At 42.7% G+C, this 23,740-nt stretch overlaps 1 protein-coding gene across 23 annotated transcripts in view; it reads right to left on the bottom strand.

Moving 5' to 3' along the window:
* Positions 1-7,117: 7,117 nt before the first annotated feature.
* TRAK1 (trafficking kinesin protein 1) overlaps positions 7,118-23,740 on the bottom strand; it is a 149,937-nt gene continuing 133,314 nt past the window's right edge. For 22 of the 23 annotated variants that reach the window (XM_083705610.1, XM_083705618.1, XM_083705605.1 and 19 more), the window contains 2 exons: positions 17,888-17,990; positions 7,118-10,077 (listed from right to left, as the gene is read on the bottom strand). In XM_083705610.1, coding sequence (XP_083561736.1) covers positions 9,279-10,077; positions 17,888-17,990 — 902 coding nt within the window. In that variant the 3' untranslated portion in view covers positions 7,118-9,278. Of the gene's footprint in view, positions 10,078-15,384; positions 15,473-17,887; positions 17,991-23,740 lie in introns of all 23 variants that reach the window. The other variant, XM_083705619.1, reaches the window with a different exon arrangement.

The raw sequence follows: 23,740 nt of genomic DNA, 5'->3' as shown, positions 1-23,740 counted from the left end.
CATCTAGAGCCAAAATGAAATTGGGAGAATATATTGAACTCATTAACTCGTTACTTATTAAAGTATCTTTCAGAGGTCATGACAGAACAGTATACAACTAGTTCCCCCGGCTAATCAGCATGAATCTTTGCAGGGGAAGGGATGGCGTTACTTGTGATACCCAATGAAGGCGAGGGGCTAATCATCCGTTCTGCTGCACCAGAGAAGATTACCCTTTATTATTTCTGTTGAAGCAATAAAAACTCAGCACTGTAAATGCGAGATTCTCAAACCCTGGAACGTTAGCGGGTTCTTCAGTTGCGCCGTTGACGGGCATGTGAGTATAATTTTTAAAGGCACAAAGGATTTTCAGCAATCCTTTGCAGTAAAAAGAAATTTATTCGCTCTCAGGTTATTGGAGAAGCAAATCATCCCCCATAACCATCGCTCCCGCCTCTCCAGTCCCCTACACGATCTCTCAAATGGTTCACAGTTGGGTGTTAAGAGTTCATTACTGAAGAGAACTTTTGCAGCGGGGGGTATGACTGTTTTCTTCCTGTTGTTGTTGTTTAATCGTTTAGTCGTGTCCGACTCTTCGTGACCCCATGGACCAGAGCAAGCCAGATACTCCTGTCTTCCACTGCCTCCCGCAGTTTGGTCAAACTCATGTTGGTAGCTTCGAGAACACTGTCCAACCATCTCTTCCTCTGTCGTCCCTTTTCCTTGTGCCCTCAATCTTTCCCAACATCAGGGTCTTTTCCAGGGAGTCTTCTCTTCTCATGAGGTGGCCAAAATATTGCAGCCTCAGCTTCAGGATCTGTCCTTCCAGTGAGCACTCAGGGCTGATTTCCTTCAGAATGGAGAGGTTTGATCTTCTTGCAGTCCATGGGACTCTCAAGAGTCTCCTCCAGCACCATAATTCAAAAGCATCAATTCTTCGATGATCAGCCTTCTTTATGGTCCAGCTCTCACTTCCATACATCACTACTGGGGAAACCATAGCTTTAACTATACGGACCTTTGTTGGCAAGGTTTTCTTCCTAGGCTGTTTATATATCCTAATATTGCTTGGTCAAGCTTACTCTGATGTTGAGTAATCTAGACAGCAACGGGTAACAGATCCAATGGGGCAGGTGCTTGTAGCCTCAAAGCTGATCCCTGTCGCACAACTTCCCATGGACCCAGAAATATTATCCCACTTCTAGCAGTGTCAGCACCCAACATAAAACCTGGAAAAGTTGGGGAGGGATTTTTTTATATATAAATGTTTTATTGGTTTTTTAACTTATCATTTTCAACAGTAATTAAACATACTTTTACATCTTATTCAATTTTGTTGACTTCCATCAGTCCTGTCTGAAAATTTTCTTATCTAATCTCTTAGCATGCATTTCTTAGTTTCCCTATTACATTTCAAACTCATAACCAATATCTCTATCTTTTGCTACTTTCTAACACTTCGTATATTTCTCCTTACAAAACTTCTTGTATTCCTACTAGCGTAATTTGTTGATTACAGTTTCTCTTCAAGTAATTCATATACTTCTTCCAATCTTCTGTAAATCTCTGGTCCCGCAGGTTTTGAATCCTTCCTGTCATTTTGTCCAATTCTGCATAGTCCATTAATTTCATCTGCCATTCTTCTTTCATCAGAATTTCTTCTTGTTTCCATTTCTGGGCTAACAATACTCTTGCCACAGTTGTTGCATATAAAAACAATTTAACATCTTGCCTATCAATGTCCTGACCTATAATACCAAGTAAAAATGCTTCTGGTTTTTTTAAAAATGTATACTTCAACATCTTTTTCATCTCATTATATATCATTTCCCAGAAGTTCTTTACTTTTTTACATTGGATGCTCTTTTAAAATGTATTGGGGAGGGTGGGTAATTGGTTGTTCTTGTTTTTTATATTATTATTATGTATTTTGTGATTTTATATTGTGATTTTATGTCGTGAACTGCCCTGAGACCTGTGGGTATAGGGCGTTGTACAAATTTAATTAATCCATTAATTAAGTAATGATAAATGTGGTCACGGTGTAGAGAGCTATATTTAAGATCAGATCTACTTTATATACTCTAAACAAAAAAAATTCCTTCCAGTAGCACCTTAAAGACCAACTAAGTTAGTTCTTGGTATGCACACGAAAGCTCATACCAAGAACTAACTTAGTTGGTCTTTAAGATGCTACTGGAAGGAATTTTTTTTGTTTTGACTATGGCAGACCAACACGGCTACCTATCTGTATTTATATACTCTGTTTTCCTATATACTAAAGAAGACTATCAGCAACATAAATTAATGATGGGTTTCCCTCGAGTACGGAAACTGATTTATGCAAATAGGTTAGACAGGCAGCTCTGACCCAGATAAGGAATAATTTTGTTTTATCAGGCTTTACTTGACACACGCAGCCCTCCCACACAAAATTGTGGTTACACTTCACCATCCTGTCTCTGGCAAGGTAGCTAATGATTGTAGCAGTGAGCCATGACTGATTAGGTGTACCCTTGCAAAGAGTCAGAAAGTTCAGCTAGATTTACTGACCATGAATGCATGCAGAATTCATGTCATGATGTAGCCATATTCACCCATGTCATTCAGTGGCTTCCAATGGCAATAGCATAAGCAGTGGCTGCTATTCTGCAGCGAGCCACCCAAAAAAAGAAGTCTACATTCTGCACTCCCAGAATCCTATAACTAAGCATTTATGATGGTGATGAGCAATGTTCTTGCACATTTCCTGATTGGCACTGCACATGTTTTTTGGAATTAGCAGGCAAACAATTTATTTCTTGTTACATTTCTTAATTCCCAAAATGTAGGCTCTGAATCACCACCAAGTATGCCTCTACAGGCGGTCTAGACAGGGCTGCGTTCTTTACATTCAACACCTGGTGTTTCCTTTTCCTTTTAAAAAATGTTTAAAGTAAGGCAGACCTCCACAACTTGTGATGCACCAAGATGCTGCACAGTCCACCCGCCATATATTGTGGTCTACCAGGTAATTTTCTTCATTGCATTTATGTTCCAAGGTAAAGGGTAAAGGTAAAGGACCCCTGGACGGTTAAGCCCAGTCAAAGGCAACTATGGGGTTGCAGCACTCATCTCGCTTTCAGGCCAAGGGAGCCCGTGTTTGTCCACAGATAGCTTTCCGGGTCATGTGGCCAGCAGGACTAAACTGCTTCTGGCACAACGGGACACTGTGACGGAAACCAGAGTGCATGGAAACACTGTTTACTTTCCCGTCACAGCTGTATCTATTTATCTACTTGCACTGGTGTGCTTTCGGACTGCTAGGTTGGCAGGAGCTGGGACAGAACAACAGAAGAAGAAGAAGAAGAAGAAGAAGAAGAAGAAGAAGAAGAAGAAGAAGAAGAAGAAGAGGAGGAGGAGGAGGAGGAGGAGGAGGAGTTTGGATTTGATATCCCGCCTTTCACTCCCCTTCAGGAGTCTCAAAGCGGCTAACAATCTCCTTTCCCTTCCTCCCCCACAACAAACACTCTGTGAGGTTAGTGGGGCTGAGAGACTTCAAAGAAGTGTGACTGGCCCAAGGTCACCCAGCAGCTGCATGTGGAGGAGCGGGGAAGTGAACCCAGTTCACCAGATTACAAGTCCATCACTCTTAACCATTACACCACACTGGCTCACCCCGTCGTGGGGATTCGAACCACCAACCTTCTGATCGGCAAGCCCAAGAGGCTCAGTGGTTTAGACCACAGTGCCACCCAGTGTTCCAAGAGCCAAAGGCGACACACACACCCCTCCTTTGTTTTATCCTCACAATAAACCTGTGTGTTGGGTTAGGCTGAGAGCTGGCGATTGGCTGAAGGTCACCCTGTGAGTTACATGGCAAAGTGACTGGGTCTTCCACATCCCCACATCTAATGCACGAACTGCTGCATCATGCTGGCGGGCTGAAAACAGGGGAGGTTATCAAAGTATCTGACAGGGAGTCAGCACAGGCGGTTGGCTGGTCAGGTATATTGTGGCTGCTGGGTCGTATGAAAAGAAAGATTAGGAGCAGGTTGCTTTCTACGAGAGAAAGCTCTGAAATGTTTCTTCTGTAGTTCTAGTCTTACACAGGTCGCGAAGCGCCCTCTTGTGGCGGAATGAAGGCGTGGCGGAATGGACCCAGCTAAAACATGTTACATCTAAAATGATTTACAGATGATATTTAACTCTGAGCAGATTTGTAAGATGTATAAGACTGGAGATGTAATGAGGTGGAGAGTACTTTCTTTCATATGTGATGGACCTGTAAGAGGGTAAAAGAGCATTGGGAAATAATTTATAATGAACTGGAAATGTTTAATAGCACCTCCCCCCCCCCAAAAAAAAAAAAAAATCACACACACACACACACAAAAACAACAGAGTCCTTTTGTTGGGGGTAATTCAGATGGAAATTCCCAGGTGTCAAAAAAGGTTATTTATGTACACCACTACGGCGTCCCATGTTCTGTTAGCCAAAAATGGAAAATGAGTGAGGTCCCAACCAAAGAAGAATGGCAACTTAAGCTGACAGAATATGCGCAGCTTGCAGACTTAACAAGAAGAATAAGAGAACAAGAAGAAAATACATTTAGAGAAGATTGGAAAATGTTTACTGAATATGTGGAGGGAGATTATGTAAACCTGAAAACGTGGGCAGCATTAAGATAAATTCATTAGTGTAAATAAGTTTTGATGGAAGTAACAATGGAATACTGAATGGTTTAGTTTATATATGCTATGCAAAAGGAACCGTGGAAAGAGAAGAAGTCATTGATATTTTGAGGTTGTCTAAATGAATATTCTAAATTGTAAAAGAATATGTATGTGTGTGTATAATTTTACATCTATACAAAAATGCAATAATACATTATTATGCATGTGGCCACTGGCAGATGGGATTGGCTGTAGCCCCCAATCACATGTGTACAATGGGAACTGTGTTTGCCTCTGCCCAAAGTACGTGAAGTAACTTACTTTAGGGGCATAAGTCATAGATTCATAGAGTTGGAAGGGACCTTGAAGATCATCTAGTCCAACCGCCTGCAATGCAGAAATTACGGGGATTGAACCTGCAACCTTGGCATCATCAGCACCAGGCTCCAACCAGCTGAGCTATCCAGGCTGACCCTGCTTTCTTCAAAATTCCGCTTTTTCATCTCAGCGTCTCCCCATACTGTACCTGCTTTCCTTATTACAGTTACTGTTTAAAACAGCCACTCTCCTTTTTAAACAATATTTCCCCATCTCTCTCTCCTCCCCCTACTTCCCACCCGTATCCACCTTATCGCTTAAATATTCATTCCATATTTCTTCATATTTATCCATTCTTATTTCGCATCGGCATGCAATTTGTTCGTATGTAGCTAATCTGTCCATATTATCAATCCACGTTTCTCAATGGAATCATTTTGCGGCTCTTCCAATTCATCAAAACAAGTGCTTCTAATATAGCATGGTACATCCATTTTTTTGGACCCCTTGAAATCTCGCACGTTTCTGGAATATAATTTAGAATTCAACTCAATCCCCCTAAATAACCATTTCTTTTTATTACTCTTGCTATAAATATCCTCACCTCACACCATTGTTAAAAAAGGTGTAGTCATAAGTTTATCGGTGTATTCAAATCTGAATTGTCAAATTGTGTTATTATTGTTATGACGGTTTTTGTTGTATGTGTTTTTTGTGGTTGTTGTTTGTATCGAAAAAATGATTAAATAATTATTATTATTATTTTAAAAAACCAGCCACTCCCCACCCCCTTTCACTCTCTCTCCCTTCAAACTCTACTCAGAACTTCTCTTCCGTTCCTCAGCTGTCTCATGTGAGAGAAAGGATGCAGAACTCTCAAATATTCCATAATATGGAAGCTATCTTACACAAACTTCTGCCATTGGTCAAAACTCTCATTCTCCTCTCATTGCCTCCAATTTGGCTTTACTCAAAGTTCTGCCAATGTTTTAAACTACGACTTCCCTCCCTCTCTCCCATGCCATGGTCTATAATGAAGCTGTTACTTCACATTGAGATACATTCTGAACTTCTTTCTTCCCCTTTCCTGATCAACTCTGCACAGCCAAATGCAATCAGCTCGACAATCGCCACCCATCTCCCGGGCTTAAGAAAAATTTAATTCCAATTCCAGCAGGAGCTCCTTATGGAGGGCAGTGGACCCATTTGAACCTCAGTTCTTATTTTATTTCCTGCTTCCCCCTAAGGATTAAATCAGGAGTCCCACATAACTGCATTGAAAGTTATATAAAGCTTCTACAGGATTATAAATGCCCTCTCCAGCAAATCAGGCGCATTTGCAATCCGACTGTTGCTCTTCTGTGTTTGTTGTCCAGAGTTAGGTCAAAGCAGGAGAAAACACAGTAATTTCCTCCCTTTACCTGGCCAGCCTAGGAAAGCAGCGATGTATCTCCGTAAATTCATTGATCCGGGCTTATTACTGATATATTGAGTTCTGTAAATTCATTGATCTGGGCTTATTCCAGTGAGAAGAGTGCTGGGAAAGTATTCCCAAATCATATTTTGCTGGCCTGAGAGGGGAAGGGGAGAAAGTCTCTCCAGAGCACTTCTGGGTCTGGCTTTTGTTGGGGGAAAATCTGGCCTTTTGTGTGTGCAGAGAAAAAACGGGTTAGTGGAAGGTGTGTGAATGTGTGACTCCGTGGAGGAGCAGGGCTGGGGAAAAACAGTCTTTCTGGGCTTCTTGTCTCTCCAAATGAAGGCAAGCTTCCCTCCACAGGTGACAGGTCACTGCATTCTGCTCTGTTTCCCAGACAAAAAAATTATTTGGAATCTGGCATCCCATTTCACAACCGAAATAACAAGTATTGGAAGACAGAAACGGGGGGGGGGGGGGGAGAATGCAGGAAACACAAATCCAGAAAATAATCCACAATATAACCTTTATTGGTTTATTGATATTCAATTGTGAATAAAATAGAAATGTAATTCTTCAATGCTTTGTGACCTGATTTTCCAGTGGCTAGACACCTTTATTGGTTTATTGATATTCAATTGTGAATAAAACAGAAGTGTAATTCTTCAATGTCTTGTGACCTGATTTTCCAGTGGTTAGACACCTTCTTTTATTTAAAAAGAGTAAATAATAATACTTTCAACTTCATCATTGGGTTTTTACTATTTTATTCCACAAATGAGCTCATGGTCTCTTGGTACACGAAAAGGTCCTCATACATTCGTGAATTTTTTTTTTCACCTATTCAAAATTGTTAATTTATTGGTTGTCTTAAGATACATTCAGATAAAAAGATTTAAGTTATGTTCTTGCAAATTGCAATTAAGTGCACACAGACAAACAGCAAGTAGAGGCAATGACGAAGTGCTAAAATGTCGGTAGAATAAATAGAAATCTAGAAGCCCATGCACTCGCTAATGATCCCCTCCCTTGCTGTCCTCTGACATTCTCAATATTCATAGCAGAATTGCAACTAGCTAATCCGTCAACAGATAACCGGGCTTATCTGTCGCTCATAAAAAACGACAACCGCACAGTTCCACTACTGCAAATATTTCTCAGTGCTAATGATTTAGTAACAGTCTGGCACAATGGCAATGCACGGTATGTAGTGAGGTACTGGCAATAAATAAATAAAGTGGGTTTGGTTTTAAATCAAGTCAAGAACAAGCCACCCACAAAACTAGGCACACCAACTGCTTCAAAACATAAGCTCAAAAATAAACCTGACCTGGGACAGGAAGTTCTGTTGAATAAGACCCCCCCCAAAAAAAACAACCCAATGGAAGTTGCACAAAAATGCTCTGGCCAAGCTGCCATTTTCTTGGCGGAAGAACTTAATGGTGCCTTGTGCTCCCCGTTTGTTTTCAGTTCTTTCCGGGTGTTGTTTTAATTTTCTATGTACTGGGTCATTTTGGACGCAATGCTACAGCGCTAAATTATGATTTAGCGTTACATGACTGAACCTTGGACGCAGCTTCAAGGTCACAAACATCTGCTTCCACTTTCAAACTAACTAGAGCTCCCTGTGAAGTCCAAAGTTAGGGAAACTCATTCGTTTATCCTTATGGTTAGTGAACAAGCCAGGATCATAAACCAGTCTGATCCTGATTTGTGTGAACGAACCATTAAAAAAAATATGTAATACTAAATAATGAATTAGCCTTACAATTAGAAAAGTCTTTGGGGGGAAAAAAGTCCAAATACAGAAGATTTCCAAAAGGTATTAGGGCGGATGATGTAAAACCATTTGCTAGTAGCTCTATCACATGGATCAGATGGAAACAGATATGTATGAAAGACAATTATACCGTCACTTAAAATAGCAATGGTCTAACCCTGTTTATGAAGTGATCCACTGGGTCATTTTAAATACCTCAAAATCTGGAGATAAAGAATAGATGGAAATATTTATCCTTCACTTGTACCACTCTTACTAAGGTATTTTTGAAATTATTCTCTTAAGGACACATCTTTTGGCAATACTGTACTACATTTGTTTAAATTTAGGCTTTTAAACATACCTACAATCAACTCTTTCAGTGACTTTGGCTCCTCATGAAAAAAAGATACAAGATTTCATTTTGTTTCTGAGAGGTGTGTATTTTCAGTGTCTGCAACAAAACACTATTTAAAGCACTTTTCCTTCCACATTCCAGTGCAGCATTGAAAATAATATTAACACAGGACATGAAACAGCAGCAGTAGAGGTGTGTTTTCTTCCGGGCACCTAGCAGACTTAGCAGTCACTCTCAACACATTATTACTTCAAGTTTATTTTGTAAGAAAAAAGATCCTTTGACTATTCCCCCTCTCATCCATAAAGGCAGAATAAGATGTTCAAGATGCTAATCTACTTGCTTTGATGAACTACAAAAAATTCTTGTGTTGATAGGAGTTACTATGTGTGCTGATATCCCACAGTTTGGAAAGAATAATCTGTAACCCTTGCTAGATGAGGCTAGTTCCAATATCAAGCTAGGCTAACTAAGAATTTTTTATTTTTATTTTTTCTATCCAAGGATTGCTCTCTTTTTTTCAGTGCAAACAAAAACAAAAACACCCTTTCCAAAAGGTTAGCATGTTAAATTGTCAAAACAGCGTCATGATTCACTTATAATACATCTGGTACATATTTACATCCTGTACAAATTTTAGACTCTTCCCCCCCACCCCCCATTAGGCACAAAGTTGATTTGTCAAACTCAATGGTAAATGGAAGAAGAAAAATCTGTTGTTGTTTTAAAAAAACTGTCTGAAGAAGGAGCGCTTTCGTTTTCTCCTCTACAAGTTCGGCCGCATCTTAAGCCATTCACCGTAAGCTGGTTTGCTTAGGAAGCTTTGCTCCCATCAATAGGCCAGGAGTAAAAGACGATGGCGCTTTCATCTGCATGCTGGAACCCACCATCGTTGGAAAACTTCGGTTTCTCCTAATGCCGCTGTTCAGCTGAAGACCCCCAATGGCACTTGTCACAGAAGGACCGCCCAAGGCCAGGTCTTCTGGTACCAGGCTCCCGGGAGCAAAGGCCTTCATTGGCCTTTGTGCCCCGGGGAGGAGAGGTCCTTGCACGTCCGCCAACGCAGGGGCTTGCGGCTGCCCCGAGCTCACCGCTTTGGCAATCCCAAACTTTTTCACTTTGTCCACGAGGTTGAGGTTCGAGACGGACACGTCCGTTTGGCTCTCGCTGCTGCGGATGTTCTTTTTCTCCCGCACCTCCTTCAGAATGGAACTGGCTGGCTTGGAAGCCAAGAAGTTGTCGTACGGGGGGCTGGTGCATTTGAACTCAAAAGACGGCGGGGAGGAAGAAGGCGTCTGCATAGGCGAGTTGGGGGGAGTGGAAGGGATGACGGCCATTCTGGGAGCGTAGGTGCTCAGGAGGGAACTCCTGCCGGCGCGGTCCCAGCTCTGCGGGTTATACACTGCCGCCGATATCCCACGCTCTTTGAGTAACCACACCAGCCCCAAGGAAGTGCTCATGGTGGTTGTAGACTCCCGGAGGTTGGTGAAGGATTCGACCAAACTCAGGCGCCGAGGGGTGCATGGCGTGGCCACCGGGGTGCCTTTCAAATTGCCAACGCTGCTACAAGCTGGAGTAGGTGCTGTGTTAAGGCTGGCAGGGGAGAGAGAAACAGAAAAACAAGTCAAGGTCTCCATCGGGATACTGACTTTCAAATCGCCACCGCTTGATAAACCCACATATAAAAACGTACTTGGTACCGATTCAATTGCCTCAGATTATTAAAAACCAAAGCGCGCCTTCTGATTGGCTGCAGGAAACTCCTGCAGCCAATCGGAAGCGGCAGAAGCCCCATTGGACATTCGGCTTCCAAAAATAGTTTGCAAACCGGAAAACTCACGTTTGGGCATCTGCGGCATTTGGGAGCCAAAACATTCGAGAAACAAGCTGTTTGAAAACCAAGGGATGAGTGTACAGTAGTACCTCAGTTTTCAAACATCTCCATTGACAAATGTTTCGGTTTTCGAATGCTGTAAACCCAGAAGTAAATGCTTTGGTTAACAATCTAATAATAGGATTGCAGCTGTTTGTAAGTGTACCAACAGAACTTAAGGGAGCTACATAGACAGAACATATTCCAAACAGTTATGCTTTATCACTAGCTGTGAAAAAGGAACGCTTGTCCTAAACTCCCTTCTACTGAAAATTTTAAAGTTTGTTTTATTTTTCGTAAACTACTTAGATGTTCCAATTACAAGCAAGAGGTACATTAGTTTTGTTAAATAATAAAAAAGAGGGTGGAAGGAATATATTCACTATTTTACAGCAGATGTTATTAAATGCAAGCTTCCTGCAAACAGACCACGTACTCGTGAGTCTAAAACAGTATTTCCCAAACTTGGCTCTCCAGCTGTTTTTTGGACTACAACTCCCATCAGTCCTAGTTAGCAGGACCAGTGGTCAGGGATGATGGGAATTGTAGTCCAAAATGACCCAAGTTTGGGAAACCCTGGTCTAAACCCTAGTCTACTGTGAACCTTTCCGGATGATATTAAATTTGGGAAATACAGAAGATTCTTATAAAACCAAATGTACATTCTAGATTATGCAAATTGGCCACATTATGTGATCATGTACAAAAGCTACCTTAGTCCTGTGGCTTCTTCTTCTCTATGCTCAATGGGGCAGTAACATTATATCCATTTCTTTCATCAGCTTATTTCCATTTAACACACAGCCGAAAGGAAACCCCACAACTAAGCGAGTATGTGTACAGAGACCAATGCTTACATTTTTTTGCTCCTACCCACCTAAAAGAGGTCTGGTTATTTTCAGGGGAGGTTGCGAACTCACAGCTTCTCACACACACCATGCAATCGTTTGATCAACTGCTGATTAGTTGTTTTATTTTATTCTACCTTCTGATCCTACCAGGTAAACTCTGAACAACAGGTCAGAAAATAGCCATCAAACGGCATTCCCATGAAATGATGCAGAGCAGGCAATATGCACACTAAAAATGCATGCGGCTTTACCTAGATGCTGGGTCAATTTTTGCAAGTTACAATAGCTGCTTCTTCCTCTAACAAGGGCAGATTTAATGAGGTTTCTATTATCAAGACGGGATGCGGATGGCGCTGTGGGTAAAACCTCAGTGCCTAGGGCTTGCCGATCGCATGGTCGGCGGTTCGAATCCCTGTGGCGGGGTGAGCTCCCGTCTTTCGGTCCCAGCTCCTGCCCACCTAGCAGTTCGAAAGCACCCTTACGTGCAAGTAGATAAATAGGTACCGCTTTATAGCGGGAAGGTAAACGGCGTTTCTGTGTGCTGCGCTGGTGCCGGCTCGCCAGAGCAGCTTCGTCACGCTGGCCACGTGACCCGGAAGTGTCTCCGGACAGCACTGGCCCCTTAAGTGAGATGGGCGAACAACTCTAGAGTCGGACACGACTGGCCCGTATGGGCTGGGGTACCTTTACCTTTACCTATTATCAAGACATTCTGATTACAGTGATGGCAAGATAAACTGTGCAGAAGAGCATGAATTATGATGTTCACAAATCCCACTACATAAATCTCTGCCATGAATACTCACTACAAAACAAAACCGCCACTGAAATCACTAGCTGTATTCCAGTGGCGTAGTGTGGGGGGTGCGGGGGGGCCGGCCGCACTGGGCGCAACATCTGGGGGTTAGGGTTAGGGGGCGCAAATCCACGGGTTAGGGGGCTCAAATTACTTGCCTTGCCCCGGGTGGTGACAACCCATGCTACGCCACTGCTGTATTCCCGCTGACTGAGTTTCAGTTTGGAGCAAATATAAAATTGGGGGGGGGGGGCTTAAAAAAACAAAACCAGTACACTCTGTTGATACAAAGTATATTGGTCAGAATTCATTTTGGGAGCTATAAGACTAGTGTGAGCAGATTGTCGTGGGGCTGACTCAAACAGCTGCTGTTTCGGCTTGGGTTAAAGAGGGTCTTATAAAAAAAAAGTAATAATTCTACCCTGTTATAATTCTGCCATTGAAAACTGCTGTGGGAGGCTTGTGAGGGAGCTAAAAGAACATTTATTTGAGGTGTAATCCCGTGCACCGACTGCTATGGGCCATTACTGAAATTATGGTGTAGTTAAAGCACACTTTATGAACATTCAGGGACACATCCTTATCACTGCATGTGATACATGGTGACATATCCCAAAAAGTCACGGTGATTGGGCTGTGCGTCGAACAACTCATGAAGCCAGTTCAACATATGCACCTATGTGTATTCTTCCCTTAATAATAATAATAATAATAATAATAATAATAATATTGTCATGAGAAGCTGCCTCGGGAGAAGGCAAAGAGAGTACACAGAACTTGAGAGTACACAGAACTTAAGTCATCACAGCAGCCTGCTCCCTGCTGCATAGCAAATATGCCCTCTTGTGGAGTGCAGCTGTAGTTCCAGTTGTTTGATAACAGCCAACCAGCTTGGTTAAGAGCGCTAAGGGACAATTATCCACATGGCTTGTTTGACATGGCAGCTGGGGTGGAATGAACTCATGTCACCACCATATCGTACACATACAGGGGAAAAGTGGCAGAAAATATTACATTTCCCCCTCAGGTGAACAGGAAACCAGCATTCCTTTGTGCTAGGTCAGGCATAGGCAACCTTCGGCCCTCCAGATGTTTTGGCCTACAACTCGCATGATCCCTAGCTAACAGGACCAGTGGTCAGGGATGATGGGAATTGTAGTCCAAAACATCTGGAGGGCCGAAGGATGCCTGTGCCTGTGCTAGGTGCTCTCAACAGGTGAATGTCACTACAAGTTACTGCAAACTGCTGCAGCCCTGGAGAAATGTGGTCAGGTTTTGTCACATGTGAAAGCATTGCACATGAAAAATACAAATGTGTGCATGCAACAGTGAGTATGTGTGCGCACAGAAATGTTTCTTTTTATAGACATTGCCTATGATCTTGCCCTAGGTTTATGGGTGGCCGTCTGCTGTTCTTGTGGCTCTTGAATCAGTCCTTGGTGCAGAAGGAAAGTTTAACAAAATCTACTCTAAAGTGCTAACAGAGAAGCTTGTTCATTCTCACTCATTCCAGGCTTAAAATACTCCTTGATATTAGTCCTAGGCTAGGGCTGGCAGGTAGACTGGAGCAGTTCTGCAGCAGTTAACTGGAAGGGAAACATGATAGCTTCCACATAATCCCACACTCGGAAGGAGCAGGCAGGTTCTTTTACATAAAGGAGGAAGCAACAGAACCTAAGTGAGTTACTATGGAGCCTGGAGGTAACCATCCCATTCTATTTTCAAATAAGGAACTTGCAAAAAATCTTGGGCATGTGATGCTGTACAAGATTCACAAAAGAGAGCTGACTGTGTTCTAGTATTCCAGGAAATCCTGATTTACTTTGTTTCGTGAATAAAAAATTAATTTAAAAGGGAGTATCACATCAAATCTGGGATAAAAAAGGTCCTTTTCTGTTTAGTATCTGTAAATGGCTGCAGCCTTACCCTTGTCTTTTCTACCCCAAAATGGATTTATGGATTAGTCTTCCTGATCAAACAATATATGTGCTAACTAGGTGCTGGGAATGGCTTGTAAAATAAACTTGGGAAAGAAGTTCATTTTGATACCTCCATAAGAGTTGCTGGGCATCTGCACTGAATCCTACTCTCTCTAACCTTTGCCGAGAGTAGCCTGTTCTCAAAATCTTTAAGAATGCCTACTTAAGAGTAAGTTACTATACTCAAATATTGCCCGTGCAAGGGACATTTATGTCAGATTCACTAGCGCTCAGGTCCTGGAGCAGGAGCTACCAAACATATCAGATTTAGAAAGGCTTAATTTTAAGGCAGGTGCATAAACATTCCCTCCCAGTAAATATTTATATAGTTTTAACACATTTTTTATTTCCTGTACTTCCGTCAATCACTACACTCCCCGAGATAAATCGCTAACTACGCTCAACTGCAAACTCATTGGGACCAGGCCCTGGAATGTCTACCTGCATTCTTCTCCACAACATCAAATAAGATGAGGTTGCTGCACGAACAACAAAAGGTACCTTACAGAGGCCATATAACACTGGCCCTGAAAGACCTACATTGGCTCCCAGTACATTTCCAAGCATAATTCAAAGTGTTGGTGCTGACCTTTAAAGCCCTAAATGGCCTCGGTCCAGTGTACCTGAAGGAGCGTCTCCACCCCCATCGTTAAGCCCGGACACTGAGGTCCAACGCCGAGGGCCTTCTGGCAGTTCCCTCCCTGCAAGAAGCAAAGCTACAGGGAACCAGGCAGAGGGTCTTCTTGGTAGTGGAACCTGCCCTGTGGAACACCCTCCCATCAGATGTCAAGGAAATAAACAAGTATCTGACTTTTAGGAGACATCTGAAGACAGCCATGTTTAGGGAAGTTTTTAATGTTTAATATTTTATCACTATTATTATTATTATTATTATTATTATTATTATTATTATTATTTTGGGAGTTGCCCAGAGTGGCTAGGGAAACCCAGCCAGATAGGCGGGGTATACATTATTATTATTATTATTATTATTATTATTATTATTATTATTATTGCAACAAGCACCCCTATGCTAAAGTTGACCAACAAGGCAATGACAAGGGAGGGTGCCAGATGTTTCCTAAATTGGTAATCGTCCCTTTGCTAACAACAGCAGGGCCTTGTTAGAGAGAGGAAGGCAGGGTATTCAAAATGTGTCCTGAAAACAAAGACCAAAAAAAGAGAGTAACTGTGCTTTCAAATCAGTGTTAAACCAGCACTTCACTATATGGATCTTATAGTGTTTTGGTTAGAATGCCACCTTGTGTTAGGATGTTAGGTTAGAATGGAAAGAGGGAGGTGGGACTGAGCAGAAGTCTTTGAGTTAGCTGGTGCCATAAAACACTAACATTCCTTCTACAGGACTCTGCCAGCACGGAGGCTGCTGGCAGCGCTGCTCACCCCCTGCCACGCTGGTCATATTGTGTGCCCTACATCTCCTCTCAGCACAAGGTGACATAAAGCAGTCTCATCGTCTTCCTCACATGACCTGTGAAGAAGCATCATTCAGAGTTTAAGGAGCTCCACTACTCCAACACCTTGCATTGGTAGCACTTTGGTTCTGAATCCACAGTGAATGTCAAAGTACCGTATTGGCCTGAATATAAGCCTCACCACCCCCCGGGATGTGGGTGGCGCTGTGGGTTAAACCACAGGACTTGCCGATCAGAAGGTCGGCGGTTCGAATCCCCACGACAGGGTGAGCTCCCGTTGTTCGGTGCCAGCTCCTGCCAACCTAGCAGTTCAAAAGCACGTCAACGTGCAAGTAGAGAAATACGTACTGGTCCGGCGGGAAGGTAAACGGCGTTTCCGTGCGCTGCTCTGGTTCGCCAGAAGCGGCTTAGTCATGCTGGCCACATGACCTGGAAGCTGTACGTTGGCTCCCTTGGCCAGTAAAGTGAGATGAGCACTGCAACCCCAGAGTCGGCCACGACTGGACCTAATGGTCAGGGGTCCCTTTACCCCCCCCCCCAATTCCAACCCCGAAAAGTTAAAGTGCTGCCTAAATTCGCAACCTTACAAAAATTGGCTTTTATGATACCGCTGCTGAAACAGACCTACGGTAAAACGGAATGGGTGTGAGTGCCTGTGGAATTTTAAGGGAGCGGTTTATATTCCGGTATTGTCTCCCCCCTCCTTGAATTTTAAAGGTGCTGCTTATATTCGGGTGCGGCTTATATTCGGGCCAATACAGTAAATAAAAGAGGCAACCCCGACCCCACCCTGGCCATCAGAGAGACCAAAGTATAGATTTCAGGATAAGCTAAGGGAAGTAGCAAGTGCGCTTTCCAATGAAATTAATGTCAGAATAAAAATCCACATCTTAAGCAATAGAGATTTCCACCAGAAGTTCAATAGGGAAGATGGAGAGGGAATTGCAGCTTTTCCCAGCACCTCACAGCATGAAATCAATGGCAAATTTTATGCGGGCTGGAGAAAGAAAAGGGTGAGGGAGAGCAGGAATTCCAGAAACTGAAGACAGTCGATGTGAAGGAATTTACATCATATCCTTTGTCTTGTTAGGACAGGTGCCCCTCGTAAAGTGGGGCAGTCGCAGGTCTCATCATGGTGTGTGTTACTATTTCTTCAATTCCTTTGTTAAGGCATTCAAAGGAACTGGCCTTATATTTACATGAAGCAAGGCTCAACGACGTTTTCTAATGTGGAGCCAGCCAGTGATGATTTCTTGCCGGAGGCTCCATTCCATGTCTCCATGGAACTTTGGAGTAGAAAAATCTATCAATTTATTAACTCTTTAATTTTGCCTTGTGTGTCACGGCGCCATTTAAACTGCTACAAAACAACTGTGTGGACAACTGTCTGTTGTTATTACATGAGCTTTTGAGCGATAACTCATTTCAAACCCTTGGACATATCTATTTTTAGGACCTTGAGGGACTTTTAGTGTACAATTACATTTAAAAGACAACTGTAGTACTTTTTTTAAAAAAACCAACCCCCCCCCCATACCTGGCTAATTCTTACTGTTAGGAATCCCTCTCCTCAGATTCGTAGATGATGCCAATTTTGCCACACTAATCTACAGTGGTACCTCAGTTCCCGAACGCCTCCATTGTCATATGTTTCGGTTCTCGAACGCCAAAAACCCAGAAGTAAATGCTTCTGTTTTTGAACGTTTTTCGGAACCCAAAAGTGTGATGTGGCTCTTGCTGAGTGCAAGAAACTCTTGCAACCAATCGGAAGCTTTGCCTTGGTTTTTGAACGTTTCGGAAGCCAAACGGGCTTCCGGAACGGATTACGTTCAAGAACTAAGGTACCAGCATAGTTTCAATTACCATATTTTTTGCTCTATAAGACGCATCAGACCATAAGACGCACCTAGTTTTTGGAGGAGGAAAACAAGAAAAAAAATATTCTGAATCTCAGAAGCCAGAACAGCAAGAGGGATCGCTACGCAGTGAAAGCAGCAATCCCTCTTGCTGTTCTGGCTTCTGGGATAGCTGTGCAGCCTGCATTCGCTCCATAAGACGCACACACATTTCCCCTTACTTTTTAGGAGGGAAAAAGTGAGTCTTATAGAGCAAAAAATACGGTATTTGAAGACTTGACTACTGTTATCTTTCTTTGACTGTAAAGCCACTGGCTTTATTAATGACTCTGAGGCACAAAGTGACATTAATCTCATTGTGTCATCCTTCCATGGAGATTGACATTATTACTCTCCACAGGAGCTGCAATCAACTTTGGAGACATGCTAGATTTCTTGGATGATTCTGGATAAATAAGCGCTGCGTATATTTAAGACAAGCTGGTGATGTGATCTGATGGGAAGTTTAGAAGGTGCCGAACCTTGAAATATATGCATCTCTCCAAATCCCCTTGCCTTCTAGGCTAAGGCACTCCCCTGCCCCAGGGAGCACGACAGCTCTCTGGAAGCCCTTACCTTGGAGTGACTCGTGTGAGCTCGTCGGAAGGGTGCAGAATGCGGCAGGTGGTGAAGGTGAAGGTGGAGTTGGTTTGTGACATGCACTTCCCAGGATGATGTACTACATTAAAAAGAATAGAACATTCTTTGCATTTATATATAAAAGGGGGGAGAAAAGAAAAGCTCTGGGCACTCAAACAGATGGACAAGCGATGCGATACTTCTCGTGGGATCGATGCAGGGAAGGTGAAATACACCAGGCGTCGGATTTGATTCACTTTCTTTAGCACATCCATCTCCAGGAGGAGAGTTCGTCATCAGACCTTTTTGGTTCTTGTATTCTTTAGGGCTCAAAAACAGGCTCTGATGCCTTAAGGATTAGGAAGCCCAGTCCTCCTAGCAAGTTTAAGTAACTAATGTGCTCACAGACCAGCTGAGTGGCATGGTAGCTCCTCTCTCGTGGTGGCTTATCATTAACCCAGCCTGGTAGGTGGGGTATAAATATTTATAAATATAAATTATAATTTATTTCCACTCTGGGAGGGAAATAGAACAGCAAGATCATTTGAGAGGGGCTAGTGATGTGGTTACTTAATATGCCGCCATTTCCCCCCGTAATCATGTTGCCAACTTTCCCCCACTGATTTAGTTGTTCTAACATTGCCAAAGTTGCAGGCAGAGGAGCCACAGCAGGAGTGGTAACCATGCCGCGACCGTAACTTTAAGAATTGGTCTCAATGTCCATTTCCACATTAGCCTCTTCTGAAGAGGCAATGCTGGTAGGAGATTTAAACAAGTCCAACTGGTAGACAAGACCTTTGCGGCGTGTGAAAGAAATCAGCAAAGCCCGGAATGATTACACATTTCAGCTTCCCCCATATTGATCCGGGCAAAAGTATCCCGTCATCTTTCGTTTCAGTAATGGATCCCAGTAGAGAGGCAGCAGTAAATATTATGTACATTAAAATATGTACATAACAGAACACATGTGTGTTTCTTTTTGTGCCTGGAGGCCGGTGTAACCATTTTGGAACCACTACTGTCCATCTGCGACATTTCCTTGCCTTCCCCCCTCCTCCCCGACCAAAGACAGAACCATCTGCAGCTGCACAAGATAGCAATTATGTCATATTCATTCATAAAAATATTGCCATATGTTAAGCAGAAAGGGAAATATATTTGCCGTAATTTTACAGTGCTGCAGCAAGACACAGTTGCCGGCACCCTAGACCACAACAATATTTTTTATAGTTTATTTAACGCGTCCTTAATTTGTGTTTAGAAATTGCTGTAGAGTGCATCTGTAGAACGCAAACTGGAACTAGCCATGAAGTATGTCACACTGCTTAAGATTCTCTTAACCCCTGTCCACATTTTAACACAATGCGTATTCTTACATACATTATAAAAGCATGCCTTTGTATTTTGTCAAGCCTAGAAAGATGTGTGAGAGAGCGAGGCAAGCACTGTGTAGTTCTCTACTATCCAATCTAAACAGATATTCTGCTGGATCCAGAGTTCCAGGAGTAAAGTTCCATGCACGGTTTGGGGTATCCTGAGGTCAACAGATCCTGCAAAAAATCTTATTCAGAAGATCGGTAGACCTTCAGTATGGGAAATGGTGTGGGGGGCTACAGAGGGAGCTGGAACCCCCCCCCCCAAAAAAAATAATAATTGTGGAAGCCTCTGGTGGGTCCAATTTTCTCTGTGAATGGAAGGAGCACTTTTTGGGATTGATGCTCTACAACAGCCTCGCGCATAACGAATGCAATGTAGCATTTTCTCAACTTGGGTCTCAAAGTGTGGCAGGACAAAACTCTCGCCATCCCCACCAATGGTCAGTGAAGATGGGAGCTGCAGTTCCAACAAAATCCAAAGAACCACAGTTTGAAGAATGCTGATGTAAAGAAAGCTGCAAGTCTTAAGGGCTCGCCATGTGGAGTAGCAGTTTATATCATCTTCCAGGGGTCTATTTCCTACACTGCATGCCTCAGAATATAGGCTGGGGTGCCAGGTGTCAACTCACCTGGACAAATACACCCTGGCCTCAGTAATTCATGCTCCCTGTAGATTAGACTACAGCAGTGCATTTTTTTGTGGGGCTGCCTTTGAAGATGGTTAGGAAACTGCAATTAAATCTAAGATACAGGTGCAAGGCTGTTAGGCGGACTGAGAATTACAGTTATGTCACCCCCTGTGACATATTGCTTTGAATCCAGGCTGAAGCCAAATAGCTCTTTTTGGCCTTTAAACAAAGCTGCGCTTGGTCTTTTTTTGGGGGGGGGTTCCCTGTCATCTGAGTGGTGGCAAAGTAACTACTGGGCAGGACCTTCTTGGTGGTGGCATCTTAACTATGGAATGAATGCTCTCTCTCCCCAGGGAGGGTCATCCAACTCATCCAACACCTACTTTGATGTAATTTCAAATTCAGGCAAAAGCAAACAAACAAAAAGCTCTATTTTCCCAGGACTTTAAATGTGTAATTTTAATTACTGGGAATGGGCTTAAGGGTGAGCGTCTAAAGTCCTTGGGGGGGGGGGGGAATTAACACACACACCATGCTGTATAGGGCTATGTGCATGCCTGTGTGTGCCTTTATAGTATGCAGGACAAATGCAAGAAAAAAATGGGAACAGAATTTGAGAATAGGGAAGCAAATACGTATTCAACACAGTCACGTGAATAGAAGATGGCATATGAAGAAGGAGGATTAAGGCAATTTAGAATTTATATGTATGAGAGGAATGGGGAAAAGGGTTGGTATCTTGTTGGTATCTTGAAAGCATGGGCTGTGGCAGAGAAGCCGTAAGGGTGCGGCCACATTTTAACCAAGACCACTTCCACACCCCTTTTGTCCTAGGCTGCTGGAGCTGTGCTAATTCTCCCCCTTCTGCCACGTGACATACTTTATGGTTAAGTCCCTTTGTTGCAAAGCGATTCAGAAAATCGAAGGACGTGCATCCAAAATGTTCCTTGAAGTACAACCCATTTCGTTACGACAGCAAAGATCTCATGATTGCATAGGTTCTGAGTCAGTAAACAAGCCTTAGTAAGTTAGTGGTGTTAAAACATGCACAAAAAAACATGCCAGTGAGGTTTCCTGTGACTGTTGATCTTCCTCCTCCTCCTCTCAACATTTAACACATCCCCAAACACATAGTTTAGGGTGAAAGGACATATACAACAGTTTGACACATGGTTTTGAACAGAGACATCACATCCACATGCCACTCCAGACTTCTAGAGAGGCTGAAAAAACGTACAAGGTCTTTTTCTCTTGTCATTACCGTTTAGTGTATGACTTGAGGCATGCACACACAACACAACTAAGAAGACTCATGTGTAGCTATGCAGGCCTCGGAGAAGGAGAGTGGAAACTTTGGCCTTCCAGATGTTTGGCTACAGCTCCTACCAGCCTTTACTGTTAGCCATGGTGGCTGGGGTTGATGGGAAATGTAGTTCAGAAACACCTGGAGGGCCAGAGGTTCCCCGTCCCTGCCTGAGAGAGGAATTGCCTGGATGAAAGTGAGACAGCCTGACAAGTGAAGGGGTCTACGTGGGTGAAAAGCGACTCGAGATTTGCCCCATCACACACAGTGTTATGAATTCTATTAATGGTTAACACATAGATCTCAGGACAATGTTTTTTTAAAGAAATCTCTACATCACCTCTAGAACTGATGCTGATGCTTCAGGGATTAGGGTAAGCAAAGTAAATTAGTTAATCTATAAGGGAGGGAGGGAGGGACTGGGCCTAGCAATCATGATTCTCTGTGTATCATGGAGAATAAGCAGAAGGTTAAAATATGCTGGAGAAAATCTCAAATAACCAAAATGGATAGGAAAAGTTATTTGGAGAAAAGTATCTGAACACTTGAGATGTAAATTAAAGTAAGACAGGAAGCGTAGCACTAGATGACAAATTAAAATAGACCAAAGCAATGCAAGTTTTAGATTAGGTGAGTGTTCCAACTGTGAAATGCAGAGACTGTTGTCCCCGCAAGATCCACTTTATAAAAGACACCAATTTTGTTTTCCCGTAGAATTATATTAGAAGGATTCCAACTGCCCTGATAAAAATTAAATTAAAACTCATTGTTATGAATGAATAAGAAAGATAGGAAAAGGCTGCTAAAAGTAGCAATTGAGCCCAGTAAGAGGAGTGTAACATTGAGAACCAAAGGGAAATCAATTTCTAGAGCTCAAGGACGGATCCTGCAAATATACCACTAGGGAAACCTTGACAAACAGCATCCTCCAGCAGTCAACAGCGGAGCTTTTCACATGTCCGTAGCATTCTCTGTCCTTTGAACACAATAGGAAATAGTGAGCTTCCTGTAAATTAACAGTCTTTCAAAAAGAAAAAAGGCAACCCAAAGGTTTCATCCTACGCAGTCCACAAAAAACCACATCTTATTATAAGGTCAGAAACACAGCTGCTATTAAAATGGGCAAGAAGAAGTAGGTCTTGCCACTGTGATTTGAAAGACAAAGCACAAGAAAGAGCTAAGCATTTGTCGAACGAACAATCACAATGCTGTTGCATAGAAGAGAACGAAACTCCTACTTTTGTAGTATTAAGATTCTGGACAGGCCTACACGGATACGCTGGCCAGGGAGAAGCACCTCTAGCCCTCTGTGAGTCTCTGCCCTGGCTAGGATACTCAGAAGAACAGACACCCCAAGTTCTCCAGGAACTGCCGAGAACTCAAAAGGTCATCTTAAGTGCCGCTCCAAAATCTGAAGCAGGTACAAACTTCTGTCTGCTCTAAAAGTTCACAATGTCATGAGACACCCCCTCTCATGTCATCGGGCGCAGGCAGAGGATTTGGGGGAAGATCTGATGTGCGGAGATTTGCAGCAAGCTGTATCAGTGCAAAACAACGTTTGCTCAGTGCAACTGAATGAGCATACCCAAGGACTGATGAAAAGGACTGGGGACTTTCAGATTCTATGATGTGTGCGAGGAAACTAAAAAGCAGCAGTCACACATATTCTTCAACTGGCACAAACACTTTCTGATATACATTTCATATTTGGGCAAATAATGTTCGTTCTGTGGAAGCAGCACTCGATTCTGAAAAGGGCTGTGCACTGAACTACACACTCACTCACCCACCCAATAATTTCATGGCTTAAGGCCACAACACGATTATGATTTCAGCTAATTATATATGCTCCAGACCTGAAGGGTTTCCCTGAGTAACAAGGTACATCAATATTCTCCTATTTAAAATGTATTTTGGTTTGTGAAATAAATAAATAAATATAATAATAATAATAATAATAATAATAATAATAATAATAATAATAATATATTTATACCCCACCCATCTGGCTGGGCTTCCCCAGCCACTCTGGGCAGCTTCCAACAAAATATTAAAATACAATAGTCGATTAAACATTAAAAGCTTCCCTAAACAGGGCTGCCTTCAGATGTCTTCTAAAAGTCTGGTAGTTGTTGTTCTCTTTGACATCTGGTGGGAGGGCGTTGAGAGTACCGTTTTATTCCAGAACAGTTAAAACTATCAATCTTCTCAGACAGGACCAAAAGTTCGTGTTATAAGCATAGAGGCATGGCAGCACAGAAGTGAAAATTCAGTTGCCCAACACCAGTTCTCCTGCAAAGTGCCTTAAGGGAGCACCTTCTCTTGTTTTGGTATGACAGGAAAGTGGTGAGAAACCCAGTCATGGCACTACAGAATTATTTCCCCTTCCAAACTAACTCCTTAAAATATTGGCCCCATCAAATACCAGCTGAGGGTGCTGCCAGGACAGCTATGATAGGAATTTTTTTTAAAAAAACCTTCCAACCCAGACTGGGGCCCCCACCAGCGTGCAAAAGCATTCTATGTACCGTATTTTTCGCTC

This window comes from Podarcis gaigeae (assembly GCF_964106915.1).
Source record: "Podarcis gaigeae genome assembly, chromosome: 12".
Lineage (NCBI taxonomy): Eukaryota > Metazoa > Chordata > Lepidosauria > Squamata > Lacertidae > Podarcis > Podarcis gaigeae.
Note: the sequence above shows the minus strand (reverse complement) of the source record. Positions and strands in the feature narration are given on the sequence as shown.